Source organism: Orycteropus afer, unplaced genomic scaffold (genome assembly GCF_000298275.1).
Source record: "Orycteropus afer afer isolate SDZICR_OR568_19922 unplaced genomic scaffold, OryAfe1.0 scaffold00263, whole genome shotgun sequence".
In the NCBI taxonomy this organism is placed as follows: Eukaryota; Metazoa; Chordata; class Mammalia; order Tubulidentata; family Orycteropodidae; genus Orycteropus; species Orycteropus afer.
The window spans coordinates 3,797,181-3,812,437 of NW_006921850.1; the positions used below are offsets into that span (position 1 = coordinate 3,797,181).

The 15,257-nt window shown below is 41.1% G+C and overlaps 1 protein-coding gene across 1 annotated transcript in view; it reads left to right on the forward strand.

Annotated features, from left to right (window-relative positions):
• Positions 1-15,257, forward strand: part of AOAH (acyloxyacyl hydrolase) — a 344,354-nt gene that overhangs the window by 146,346 nt on the left and 182,751 nt on the right. The window contains exons 6-9 of the mRNA XM_007950097.1: positions 1,216-1,286; positions 12,818-12,878; positions 14,220-14,290; positions 15,155-15,203. Coding sequence (XP_007948288.1) covers positions 1,216-1,286; positions 12,818-12,878; positions 14,220-14,290; positions 15,155-15,203 — 252 coding nt within the window. The remainder of the gene's footprint in view (positions 1-1,215; positions 1,287-12,817; positions 12,879-14,219; positions 14,291-15,154; positions 15,204-15,257) is intronic.

Genomic DNA, 15,257 nt, shown 5'->3' on the forward strand with positions numbered 1-15,257 from the left:
TAATTCTTAGGTCCTACCACCACTCGGGAATCTCCAAGCTGTCTGTGCCATCAGGATCGCTGCCAGACCACAGCTCCGTATGTCTCCTGTTTTGGTATTTTCACGCAAATTCTTCTGCTAGTTGGGGTTTAGTTCACTTCTATATCCTTCTTTTCAAGGCTCAGGGGTCCATGATTATCTTCTGTGTCTGTGTTAATTGGTTTCCCTTTTCTTTGTTGAACAGGGTCTGTGCAGTCTTTCTGCCTAGTCTGCCATCTTGCTGGTCTCCATAGTGAGTCTTTTGGGTGGCAGATATTGACTGTATCTTTCCCTTCATTGATGGATGCTGGTTACTAACTTTTCCTATGCTATTGTCTTCTTTTTCTTTCATTTGAGAGAGGCATCACGGATACCACAATCTTCCTAAAAGGACTATTGAGTAGAAAGCCAGAGTTTTTATCAAATATCTAGAGTTTTAAAGAAACCACTGTCAAAAATACCTTTACTCCTAAAGCTTGGGGAGTTTATTGCCATATCTCTTCTACAGCTCTGGGGAAGGGGCCTTTCTTCTTCCCAAGACCTGATATGTCTCTTCCTTTAGTCTTTATTTTACCTCATGATAGAATGTGATTGTCTTACTTGAAAATATTGTTTATTTCCAAACCTTTTTTCAAAGCATAGGAACTCTGGTGGTGCAAGGGTTAAAGCATACTGCTGCTAACCAAACTGTTGCTGGTTGAAACCTACCAGCCACTCTGCCTGAGAAAGATGAGGAATAAAGCTTTGGAAACTCTATGGGACAGTTCTACTCTGTCCTAGTAGAATTGCTATCATCAGATTCAACTCAATGGCAGTGAGTTTTTGGGTTTTTCAAAGCATTTGGGTAGAATGAGGGAGTGCAATATTGTTGTCATACTAGAATGGACAAGGTGGACCAGACCCATTTGGGAAGAGTTGAAAAATGTCCTTGTAAGTGGGAATAGCTGCCTGGGTGAAGAGGGGGAAGGGGGAGGAACCTTCTAAGATGAGGAATGAGCAGGAACAAAGGCAGGTGAAATGAATATAGAATATGGGAACAGGAACTAGAGATCAATTTAGATGAGTTAAATCAAGCCAGATTCTGGAAGACCAAGGCCCAGAAATCTAGACTATGGTGCCAACAGAAGAGAAAAGACTCCTAGAAATTGGAAAACCATTCCTTGAATTAAACAACTCTCTCACTCTCTCTCTCTCCAGAAATATCCTAGAAGTGATTCTGATATTTGTTCCCTTCCATTTTTGGCCAAGATCTGCCAGGAAATTAAATCGTACGTATGCTATCTCTGCCTTCCTGATCAAAGCATGTGATAATATCATTGATGGTTACTGTTTTCTAATGACTAAAATGGTCTTCAAGTTTAAAAGCTATCTTTCTGAAGGTGAAAGTGTTCCTTGCTCAAAACATAACTTATATAGAACCTAGAAGACAAATTATCTCTGAGCAAATCACTTTGAAAATATATTGAATACCAGTACCTTTGAATCTCAAAAGTTTGGTTTACGTTTCAAGCTAGAATGCAGAATGCCATGCAACTTCCTTATCTGGCCCCAGACACTCCTTTGAGCAGAATGAAAACAGCCCTTCCTTTTAATTTGTGATAAGGACAAACAAGGTCAAAACTGGTGATGGCAGGGATTCTTTGAGCAACTTTGGCATAAGACATTCATGAGGCTGGAAGGTGACCATCTTTTCAAAGAGACCAACCCATTACCTGAAATATCTGGTCAAATATATATGAGTGGAATTTCTGATACAGAGACATTGCCCAGAATTCCCAAGCCTTTCTGTCTCCATTTACAATCCCATACTCCAGCTCCTCTGGTGGTGTAGTGCCCAAGGCATTTGACTGCTAACCAGAAGGCTGGCAGTTTAAACCCACCAGTCAATCCTTGGAAGGAAGTTTGGGCAATCTATTTCCATAGTGATACTGCTTCTGAAACCCAAGGAGGGGTCGCTATGAGTCAGATCCGACTTGACAGCAGTGAATTTGGTTTTTTGTACTCCAGCTCCACATTGAATCTGAGGCTCTGTTAAAAGTGATAGCAATTGCTGTTCACACTTGAAAGGATAGAACAATGTCCTGAGAGAGATATTTTATTAAAAAGCAAAATAGCTTAGCTTCCACCTTCCACTGGAGGGAAAAAAAAAAGAAAGCTAAACTACACCTACTCTTCACTTATCAACTATATCTTTATCCTACATTTAGCATTTATGACAACAGTAAAAAAAAAAATCTACTACCCAACTATTTTGCACATTAACAAGGCAGGCAAGCATGCCCACAGGCCTGCAGAGAATCCCCTCCCTCATGGATGGTCTCCAAGCAGCCTCCAGGAAGCTAGACCATGCTACCTGGTGCCCTCTGCCCCCTGCTGCCCATGGGTGCATCGTGTCAATCTGTTGTGCAGGGCTGGCCTGCTCTATGGCCACCAGTGGATGCTCAGGCAGCACCTAGCCTGCGAGGCTTCTTCTAGGTTCTCAGTTCCTATGGAGTTGAAGGCCTATAGCTCAAAATTGCTATGGGATGAGAAGGGAGGAAAAAAAGAGGCACCAGAGAGAATTTGGAGGAGAAAAGCATGTAAGTTTAATGATATCCAAACATGATCCAAACTGGGTCTGAAGCTTCTGCCTTGGTGGGGCCCAGTGCACAGCCAAACTCCCAGAATTCACACAGTAAGATCTGAACCTCAGTAATGGCCAGGTCCAGAAGGCAGAGCAGCCTCTGGATCCTTAATGGAAAGCTTGCAGGGGTGGGAGTGGGTCCTGGAGGCAGCTCCACCAAAGCACAGAAGGAAGGTGAAGTCATTAAGCCCTGGACCCTGCAGTCACACAGCTGCTCTTTATCCAGCTTTGTCTCCTCCAAGCCTCCTTCTCCACAGAGGAATAATCTGTACTGGACCCATCACAGTGATGACCACATCAGTAAATCTTAGCAGTTATTGTTTCTAGGATTATATTTTCTAAATAAAAAAGTTGGGCAAACGGATGGTCTGAAAACAAAAAGAAAAAAAAAAATCCTCCTTTTTCACATACCTCATACTTTTTCATAACAACGTGTTCTTTGAAAACTGTGTCGATAAGTGAGGAGCAGGTGTAGTCGTTAGGAGCTCTGGTAGCATAGTGCCTAAGGCACTTGACTGCTAAGCAGAAGGCAGGTGGTTCAAACCCACCAGCCACTCCTCAGAAGGAAGATGGAGCACTCTACTTCCGTAGTGATACTGCCTCGGAAACCCAAGGAGGGGTCACTATGAGTCGGGTCCAACTCGACGACACATAACAACAACAACAACAACAAGGTGTAGTCATTATCTATGTGATTCTAACAGTGACCTAAGGTGTTTCAGAGTAGAACTGTTCTTCATAAGATTTCCAATGGCTGATCTTTCAGAAGTAGGTCACCAGGCTTTCTTCTGAGGTGCATCTGGGTGGATTTGAACTGCCAAATTTTTGGTTAGTACCAAGCACTAATTGTTTGCCCCAGCCAGGAACTCCATATTTTCCACTGAGCTACTTCTAATATGTTTGCTGTTGCTACTGCAGTCAAGTAACATACTGATGCTGTACTAGGTGCTACAGGAACTCTGGTGGAATAGTGGGTAAGACATTTGGCTTCTAACCAAAAGGTCAGCAGTTCAAGCCCACCAGCTGCTCCTTGGAAGGAAGATGGGGCAATCTACTTCCATAAAGATTTACAGCCTCGGAAACCCAACAGGGGTCACTATGGGTTCGAATTGACTTGATGGCAGTGAGTTTGGTTTTTTGTTTGGATGTGCAAGATACCAAAATTTCCATTCATTTTCTGACTTAACTCTCTCAACAGCTTCATGAGGTGGGGATTATTATTTTCATTCCACAAAGAAGGAAACTGAGTCTTAGAAAGGTAACTTACCCAAAGACCTAAGATACATCCTCAGGTCTATTTAACTCCACGTGTTCTTTGACTTCTCTGCAATGCTGGCTCCTGAGCAGACTTTAAGAACTCAAGCCAAATGCCTAAGCTTCAGTTTTCCCACATCTAAAATAAAGATATTGACTAAATTCTGGCCAAACATTAGAATCTTCTGGAGATATTTTTAAATGCAGATTCCTAGGCCCAGATCTACTGGGAGAACATCACATTTTTGAGAAAGTTCTCCAGATAATTCTTTGGCCATTGGACTCCACACCTGGGCTTGCTTGTCTAGGGTCTCCCCAACACTCACATTCTCATTCAGAGGCCAAACAGTGGATTCTGCAAGTACAAATGATGCTTTCAGGACTCAAAGTAATGTTCTTTAGCTGTGACACATTCATTTAGGCCAAATCACTAGTGCTAGGCCTTGAATCTTTTACTCTTGCTCTCCTTCAAGCAGTTCCCATTCACTGTAGTCTGCCTGACTCTCATTGTTGGAGTCAGACAGGTGAAGGTTTACAGGTGGGAGTCAGGCTGCACATCTGGACCAAGAGATAACTTTCCTAAGTTATGCCATCCTTAATCTCATGAGCTTCATGGGAACTTGAGTGCATTGAATTTCTCCAGTTTGATTTGACAATGTCTGTGGGAGAATGAGGACCCACGTTCAAAGCCTCTATGTGACCCAAGAGGTTAGAACTTTTCCTGGTTCACCTGCTTGCATCAGGCCCTGCAAACCAGGTATGCAAAGTGCTGGCCTGGGTCCCAGAAGCAGTAACAACACCTGTTTTTCATGAATGTGAATGAGCTGCAGAGGATGGCAGGACTTGGGGAGTGGAGTGGAAACATCATCCAGGAAAAGAAACGCTGGGAGACTGAAGCGCAGCCAGTGCTGTACCCTCCATTTCATCATGCCTAGCTCCCATTGAGGGAGCTCTGGTGGCATAGTGCCTAAGGCATTTGACTGCTAACCAAAAGGCTAGAAGTTCAAACCCACCAGCCACTCCTTGGAAGGAAGATTGGGCAATCTACTTCCATAGAGATACTGCTTCAGAAACCCAAGGAGGGGTTGCTATGAGTTGGATCTGACTCGATGGCAGTGAATTTGGTTTTTGGTTTTGAACTCTCATTGAAGGAGCTCTGGTAGCATAGTGCCTAAGGCACTTGACTGCTAACCAGAAGGCTAGCCACTCCTCAGAATGGGCGATCACTTCTGTAGTGATACCGCCTCGGAAACCCAAGGTGGGGTGGCTGTGAGTCAGGTCTGACTTGATGGCACATAACAACAACAACAACATTGAATTGAGTGAGATGCCTGTCCCTGTGAAGGCACAGTGGCCACCCTCCACCTCCATGCTGAAAATGTCATTGCACTTTCTTTGTCAGTTGTGAGCCCCTCTTCCCCTACAAAAAAAAAAAAGCCAACAGAGCCAAAGTGACAAACCTCCAACTGAACCACTTTTTGAAAAATTGAATTCAAGAGCACCTGTGGCCAAGAATTTTCCTGGCCCAAATTAAAATGGAAATTAATCTTTCATGAAAAAGAAAGAAGGGTGCTGTTCTTCTCTCTAAAAATCATTGTGCTTTGAGTATAATTTGCACCAGGTCACAATTTGTTCAGAGCTTTATCATTTACAAAGCACATTCAAATGCAGCCTCATTATTTTTCAAAATAACCTGTGGCTCGGTAAAAATAATAATAACTAGAAGTTGTTTTATGCATTGTTTTATCTTTACAGTTTTATAAGACTGGCACCATTATCACCCCTTTCTAAAGAAGTAATTTTCCCAAGAGCACATAGGATGTAATGGGTAAATCTGGCATTTGAACCCAGGGTCCAGTTTCAAAGGCCAGGCTCATAGCCTATATATGACAATGACTGCCCCTTGACTCTTAGTTCCACTTTTGAGATGAGTAAGGAGGTTCTAGCACATGAAATGCCTGACCTCCTAACACACAGGCTACAGTGGTTGAGACAAGACTTCTTGTCTTTTGCTAAATAAAATGCCCTCTATGAGGAATACCCGCCCTCTGTCTCTCTCCCTACCCCACATCTTATTTGGCCTAATACCATAAAAATTCATCTGAAGTGTCCCCACTCATGGGATGTGTTTTAGCTCCCAGCCTAACTTCAGGTGCTTGGCTAGGCCTCCTTGGTCCTCCTAGATCACCCAGTCCTGCCATTCATCACCCTGTTCTTCAATTGCTGTGCCCTGCCAGTCTCCCACACCAACCCTAAACTACTAGGAAGAAAAGATACCATTCCTTAATGAATATTTTATCCCTGGAACCTACCACTGCCCTTAGCATCATGAAGAAAAAAGGATAAATAAGGAAAAAGTACTTCTTAAGCAGGAAAAAAGAAAGTGGTACCAGGCTACTATGATACAGCAATCAAGCTTTCTTGTTGAGTTGAGTTGGGTTTTGATCAGAATTCACAGTGTCTATGCAGTGCTGTCTTTTGCAGCAGATTTGCCCAGTACAGTACAACAAACACAGTGCTGTGGTTAAAGCATTGGGCTGCCAACCTAAAGGTCATTGGTTCCAACCCACCAGCTGCTCTGCAGGAGAAAGATGAGGCAATCTGCTTCTGTAAAGATTTACTTGGAAACCCTATAGAGCAGTTCTACTCTGTGCTATATAAAGTTGCCATGAATCACAATCAACTATAGCAGTGAATTTGGTTTTTAGGATATATTGTATTTGTGTTATTATAGCATTAGTAAGTCAGAAGGGTTTTTATTCTTTTTATTTCATTTCTATATGTAAACACCCATAGGGGTATTCTTTCACACAAACTATCATGTTGCTGTTGTTTGTTGCCACTGAGCCACGGCAACCCCACATGCAGCTGAAGGAAACATTGCTTGGACCTGCACAATCTTCACAATTGTTGGTGTCCTCAAGTTCATTGTTGCAGCCACTGTGTGTTTAGAGTGTCTTCCAATCTAGGAGATTCATTTTCTAGCACTATATGGGACAATACTCATCAGCAGATTTTCGGAAGTAGATTGCCAAGACTGTCTTCCTAGTATGTCTGAGTTTGGAAGTTCTACTGAAACCTGTCCTTCATGGGTGACTCTGCTGGTATTTGAATTACCAGTGGCATAGCTTCCAGCATGATAGCAACACTCAAGCTACCAGTATGATAAACTGACAGGCGGATGGTGGCAGACTCTCAAACTATCATGTTGTTGTTGTTGTTATGTGCCGTCAAGTCGGACCCGACTCATAGTGACCCCTCCTTGGGTTTCTGAGGCAGTATCACTACGGAAATAGATTGTCCAACCTTCCTTCCGAGGAGTAGCTGGTGGGTTTGAACTGCCAGCCTTCTGGTTAGCAGTCAAGTGCCTTAGGTACTATGCTACCAGAGCTCCCTCAAACTATCATATCATATGTTAATTGTGTTTGACTTCATCCTTATTTTCTCTTCTTTTTTGCTTGTCCTCCTTCCCCATGCCTTCCTCCTTCCACCCATATCCTCCATGCCCCTACCATCAAGGTGAGCCCTGTCAATCCATTGAGATGTATCCTACCATAATGTTCCTTATTCTCATATCTTTTTATAGAAATATATAAACACATCCACATGCACATGCAACAAAACTGCTCCCAGGTCAAGTGCTGCCTGGGCCTCCAATGTGAGACAGAGCCACATGGAAGCTTTATCCCCACTTATTTTTCTTTTATTTTAATGCCCCAGTTTCGTGCAATAATTTTAGGGGAATTAAACTTGAACAACTCAATATTATGTAATTAATAGCATTCAGCTGCAATTATAATTACTCACTGGATCAAGCCTCCTAGCCTGACATCCAGCAACAGTCAGTAATAGAGCAGTAGCAGTGAGCTGATGATTAGTTCCAATAGCCTGCACAATAATTGCACAGAACATTGTGAGCTGGAAATATGAAAGTCTAAAGAGGGTTCAAAGCATGAATTTTCGATGTATCTGGAAACTAACATCTGATAATGTAATCAGAGTAGTTATCTGACACCTGTTGCCCAGTTCTGGGAACCACCTTTGGAATAATTGTTGTCATTGCACACAATAACAATAATAACTAGCATAGTGCCTAAGGCATTTGACTGCTAACCAGAAGGCTGGCAGTTCAAACCCACCAGCCATTCCTCAGAAAGAAGATTGGGCAATCTACTTCCGTAGTGATATTGCCTCAGAAAGCCAAAGAGGGGTCACTATGAGTCAGATCCGACTTGACAGCAGTGAGTTTGGTTTTGGTTTGATTTGGCCATCAAGTCAACTCTGACTTATGGTGGCCCTATGTGTGTCAAAATAGAACTGTTCTCTATAAGGTTTTTAACAGCTGATTTTTCAGAAGTTAATTGTCAAGCCTTTATTCCCAAGCCATCTCTGGCTGAATTCAAACCACTAACGCCACTCCTTGGAAGGAAGGTTGGGCATTCCTACTTCCGTAGTGATACTGCCTCGGAAACCCAAGGAGGGGTCGCTATGAGTCGGGTTTGACTCGACAGCACATAACAACAACAACAACAACAACCTTTCAGTTAGCAGCCAACCATTTGCAACACTGAAGGTATATACTAGTATTAGCTAATAAGATTAATAGCTAATTTATTTTTTAATTTTTATTGTGATTTGGGTGAAAGTTTACAGAACAAATTCATTTTCCATATAGCATTTCATACACATTTTATATCATGACATTAACTGCAACCCACAATGTAACAGTTCTCTTCCCACTTCCTCCCCATAGTCTCCTCTTCCCTGTGTCCTTCCCTCCCATGCACTCCCACCCATAAGCTGTCTCTCTCTGCAAATACTGCCCTTCTGTTTGCCCATGATTGGTTGTTCCAAGGAGTATATCTACCTGATGTAAATGTTCACCCCATATGCCTATCTATTGTTGGGCTTGAAGCTACAAGAGTGAGTTCAATTTCAGCCCAGAAGGGTGGCTAGGGGCCGTAGTCTCAGGTGTCTCACCAGGCTCTATCAGAACACCAAAACTGGTCTCTTTTTTTTATGATTTTGAGTTTTGTTCCACGTTGTTCTCCCACTCTATCATGATCTCCTGTACCAATCCCCCTCTGAGTGATTAACAGTGGTAGCCAGACACCATCTAGTTCCTCTGGTCTCATGGTCATATAGGCTGAGGATCGCATGGTCTACCAGTCTCTTGGCCTAATTGTTTCCATGTGTCTTTGATTTTCTTCATTCTTCTTGGCTCTGGATGAGGAGAGACCCATCGTTGCATCTCGATGGCCACTTGCAAGCTTTTAAGACCCCAGTTGCTACTCACCAAAGTAGGATGTAGAACAATGTTTTTGTGCAGTATCTTATGCCAATTGTAATAGCTGATTATTTTGAGCTCTGGTGGCATAGTGCCTAACGCATTTGACTGCTGACAGGAAGGCTGGTGGTTCAAACACACTAGCCCTCCTCAGAAGGACGATTGGGCAATCTACTTCCGTAGGGATACCACCTCAGAAACCCAAGGAGGGGTTGCTGTGAGTCGGATCTGATTCTATGGCAGTGAGTTTGATTTGGTTTTTGGTATACTTGGCATAGTTCTTTGTACTTTATACATATCAATTCATTTAGTCTTTACAACAGCCCTAAGAAGCAAATACTAGTATTGACCCCATTTTTTAAATGAGAAAACTGAGAAACAGAAAGATAAAATAATTTCCCTCAGGTCACATGGTGAGTAGATAGCTGACTTGGGATTCAAACCCAGAGAGTATAATTTCAGAGCCCAGAGCAATGTTATAGGGCTTCCCTTCCTACTAAGATGCCCTTCACCTATCACTTGTCTTGAAAATTCTTTCTCATCTTTAGATTTCACTTTATATTCATCTCCTCCCCTATATAGACATAGATATTTTTCCCTCTTGGTACACAACCGCATGGTACTGTAGTTAACTATTGGTGTATCATTTTTCCCTACCCATCATTAAGCTTCTCAAGCTCAGAGGAGGTGTCTTACCTTCTTCCTGAGTATCTAACATGATGCTTGGCACAGAGCAGGCACACCAAATATTCCTGGAGAATGAATGAATAGATGAATGAATGGATGAATATTTCAGCATACATCAGACACTACCAAGACTACACAGGTATCACATTTAGACACAATTCTACAGAAATAATTTTAATAAAAGTCAAAAATGACTTATTGGAGCCAGATGTGATTTAGAATTCAGAATTTTTCAGATTTTAGGAAAATAACATACAATGTGTATGCTATAACTCACCTAACACTCCCAATGGGATTTGGACCAGCACCTCCCAACCAACCAAATTTATGTTTCAGCAGTGAAATGTGTGGATTTTCAAAAGAAGTAGGATATAGCTTATGAATTGCCCTACATCAGTTCAGGTCAAGTTTTACCATCAATTGAATTTGCTGGAAAAATTGTATGTGAGGGGTTTTCAGAATTGTTTGGATTTGGGGGCTGTGAAAAAGGGACAGTAGACTTCATAAAGCTGTAGTTTATGTTACTTTGGATGATAAATCTACCTAGACTACATTGCTTTTAATAGTTGGTTTGAGCCCTTAAAATAAGTGGAAGAAGGTTAATTTAACTAACTGTCAAGTTCTAAAGACAATTTATTGTTCCTTAAAAGACAAACTCTTACCTCCATGATCACAAAGACGAGTGGGAATAACTTTGGCATATTAAAATGAGACTTTTCACCTTGTACCCTTTCCTAAACTGAAAATATGACTATTGCAGTCCATACCTTCTCTCTGTTCTCCTCCCCCTGCTCTTTTCTCAGACAGAAAAATAAAATAGCTAACCAAAAGGTCAAATACATACATCAGAGAACACTGCCTAGTCTCACAGGACATAGCATCTTCAAACTCTTACAAAAAAATGTTTCTTAACCATAAGAAAAACAAAGAAACAAAAACCATTGACAATGAGTTCATTCTGACTTGTGGTGACTCCTTGTGTTGAGGAGAAGAACTGCTGCACAGGGTTTTCTTGGCTGTGATCTATACAGAAGCAGATCACCTGGCCTTTTTTCTATGGTGCCATTGGATGGGTTCAAATCACCAACCTTTAGTTTAGTAGTTGAGCACATACTGTGCTCCACCCAGGGACCTTTAATAGTCACAACTTACGTTAAATGGATTGCTTGTGCTTTGGAGCCAATCAGTGTATTTGCAAATTCCCAGCCTCAGAATTATAGAGCAGAATATAGGAGTCTACCATAGAAGGCTAATAGAACTTGCACAGTTCCCTTTAGTGTTTTTCTGAAGAGCTCTGTAACAGGATTTTTGGTAGGTCTACTATCTCAAGTCCCTAAGGTGGGCTCCATGTTGCATGTTAGGCTCCATACCAGCTCTGGCTGTACTTACTTGCCTAAGGCACTGTGGAGAAGCCCTTGATTCAGAAGACCACTTAATAAAATGTGTGTATGTTTGTGCCTATTCTGGTCTCAGAAGCAATTAGAGTTAGGATACACTCTACTCTGATATGAGCTTAACTGATTGATTGATCACGTTACATTGCACTATGGAAGATGATTATATTACATTGTGGACAGTGGTTACATTATACTAGATTACATTATGGAGAGCAATTGCATTACATAATGGCAGATATAAGGTCATTCATTACATTACATTACAGAAAGTAAATTATACTTCCCAAAGTCAACTGATTTAATTTAACTACATGTGACTAATTCATGACAGCAACTAAACTAGTGTTTAGTCAAATAACTGGAAACTATAGTCTAGCCAAGTTGACACATAAAATTAACCATCACAGGTAAGAATTTGCTTAGTCATCATATCAGGATCCTTGATTTCCTAGGCTCATGAATAAGTGTGACAGTTGCCAGTTAATCATAAGTCAAGACTCTCAGAATTGTTGTTGTTGGATATTGTCAAGTTGGTTCTGACTCATAGTGACGCTATGTACAAAAGAACAAAGCACTGCCTGGTCCTGCACCATCCACACAATTCTTGCTTGTTTGGGCCTATTGTTACAGCCACTAGGTCAATCCATCCCATTGAGGGTTTTCCTTTTTATTGTTGATCCTCTACTTTGATGGATAGCATGATGTCCTTCTCCAGGGACTGGTCCCTCCTGATAACATGCCCAAAGTACATGAAACAAAGTCTCACCAGCCTCACATCTAAGGAGCATTCTGGCTGTACCCTTCCAACACAGATTTGTTTGTTTTTCTAGCAGTATTCTTAACCAACAGCACAATTCAAAGGCATCAATTCTTATTCAGTCTTCCTTACTCATTGTCAGGCTTTTGCTGAAAATAACATGGCTTGGACCAAGTACACTTTAATCCTCAAAGTGACATCTTTGTTTTTAAACACTGTAAAGAAGGCTTTTGCAGCAGATTTACCCAATGCAATAATACATACTTTGATTTCTTGACTGCTGCTTCCATGGGTGTTGATTGTGGTTCCAAGTAAATAAAATCCTTGACAACATCAATATTTTCTCTACATAACATGATTTTCAGAAAAAAGTGGTTCAAAATAGTAAAAATTTCAGAAAATATTTCCATGACAGGATGTGTAAATTGGTTCGTTCAGATTTCAACTTGTAGTACTGAGTGAGTTCATTGAGCAAAAAAAAATTCAATATCCTTACTTCCTGTGGATCTCAACGTCAATATTTCATGGCCTCTAAAACTTCAATACAATTATTTCACCTCCCCATATGGACCAAGTTAAGTATTAGAGTGAACACAGCTCTGCCAGGTGAACAGCGATTGGCAAAATGTCGTTGGGGTTCTTACATACCATGCCAACCCTTAATTTTATTTTTAGAATGGGGCTCTGTCACATCAATTGAGAATAGCCATATCTGAAAATATCTGTTTGTTTTCACAGATATGGTTTCTTTTTATTTTCTTAGCTCATCATGTGTTTTGTTTTCCTTTTTTTAGAGCTATAAAAAATTCTGTGCCATTCAAAGATGTAGACTCAGACAAATACAGTGTTTTCTCAGTAAGTATTGTTAAAAATAAATAGCTCTTCACTAAGTACTGCCTAACTTCCTACAAATTTCTTTACTTTAGTAAGGAAAAGATTGAATTTCACTTGACTATACTGGCATAGTACCTAAGGCATCTGACTGTTAACTAGAAGGTTGTCGGTTCAAACCCACCAACCACTCCGTGGATGGCAGACTGGGCAATCTACTTCCCTAAACATTTACCACCTCAGAAACCCAAAGGGGGTCACTATGAGTGGGAATCGACTTGATGGCTGTGAGTTTGGTTTGGTTTGGTTGAAACTAGTAGTGGTGTATGAACAATGCACCATTTTATGACTTTTAAGGACTTTGGGGCATCAGATTACTACATGGACCAACAAGGAGAATCTTATACCTAGACCATTCTGTTTTCTGCAGCCATTCCCAGCTGGAATTCTCCATGAGGACTGCAGTTATCTTGACGGGTTGTGAGAATTATTTTGGAAATTCTTAAACTTAAACCTGCTTTAATTTACTTTCTGAAAGTGTTGCATATATGTGTGTGTGTGAGATTTACAACAATTAGAAAGTCAGTGTGTTCTCCATTAATGCAAACAAGTAAATAACATGTCACAAGCACCCAAAAGTTTGGTTATCTCAGATAGTCTACTTGCAAATGGAGGAAATAAAAACATTGTTTGATTATCTTGACTCTTGCTTTTTTAAAATCAGTCAAGTCAAATATATAAATTCCCATGATTAATCAGTTTGATCAAGGATTTATAAATCATCCAATAAAATCATTAATCATGTGACAAAATAAGCCAGTTGTTTCAGAGCCTGAGAGGATTGACAAGTAATAGTGGGATTTCAAGGGGTAGGGTAGTCCTGTTGTTTGTGGAGGTACAAATAGACACACACATGAACATACACATATACATAAACACACGATCTCATGTGTGTGGCATGTGTGTGACATACATGCGGGCACATGTGTGTGCATGCGTGTGCACATGTGTTCATACATGCACATTTACACGCATGCACCCACATTCAGGCACATATCCAACATCACATGCACCCACCCCACCATAAACACAAATACATACAAACATGCTCACACATTCATATACACACACACAACCTCTTGCTATTGACCTTGGTACTATGTTACATTTCCCCTCACCCAGACTGCCGTACCATTAATATTAATGAAGATTAATATCTTCATTTTCTTAGTGATATTTAGTGTTCCTCAACTGTATTCAAATTAAAAAGCACAGATTTTAATAACACTCAGGCAGTTGTGATGGACCTTCACTGTGGATCAATCAAAGTCAGCCTGAGCTCCCCCTGTATGTCTTCACTTCCAGACACTGCGGGGCTACCACTGGCGAGGGCGAGATTGCAACGACCGTGACAAGATGGCGTATCCAGGCAGAAGGTAACTGACTCCACTGGCTCTCTGAAATCACCTTCTAAAAAGAAAGCAGGAGGTATAATTTCTTCCTGTAGCCTAAGAGATTCCCATGTACAGATAGAAGGAACATCTATGCCCCAACAGAAGTAAATCTCAGTGAAAAAATGCTACATCATTCATTCATTAATTCATCTGGGTAATGCTCATCACACACCTACTATTGATCAGGCCATTTGCATCATATTGGGTGGTACCCAACATAAAACATGCCTCATTTTTGTGAAGGTAGTCTAGTGGGTGAAACAAGCAAGGAAAACAGAATATGGTGGACATTCAGGCTCTTGCACTAGCTTTACATGCAGGATTGGGCTCAGAAATAGTGACCTCCCCAGCAGGAGGCATAAGGAGAGGGCTCCGTGAAAGGAAAGCATGGCACATTTTAGTCCTGGCTGATGGTCAGCCAGTCACATCTCTGGCTTCAAAAAGTGGATATGCCAGCCTTCACCTAGGCTGTGACTACAGTGCCAAAGCATTAAATTAACCAGATGTTTGGGTGTTTTAGAAGCACAAATTTAATGTCTTTACCTATTTAAATAACATAGACTACAGATGTGTTAATTATGCTCATCAGCACCATTCCACAATCATACAGTTCAGAATCCTGGATTTGGTCCAGGGTTCACAGCAAATATCCAAAACAAAGACTGATGTCAAAGAGGGCACATGAAGGCTTTGGTATGCCATAATATACAATGAAAGAATGAGGCTGTTGTCTCTCAGTGTCACTTCATGTCTTACTCACTCACTCATTCACTTATTTATTCATGAAACTAACATTCACCGAGTGACAAGTATATGCCCAGCCCAATGTCTATGTTTTCTTCTTAGGCCAGACAACTGGGATGCACATCAGGATTCAAACTGTAATGGCATTTGGGTAAGCAAATCAATTCAAATGCATTGCTGTTCTCTTTCTACCCACTCCCAAAAG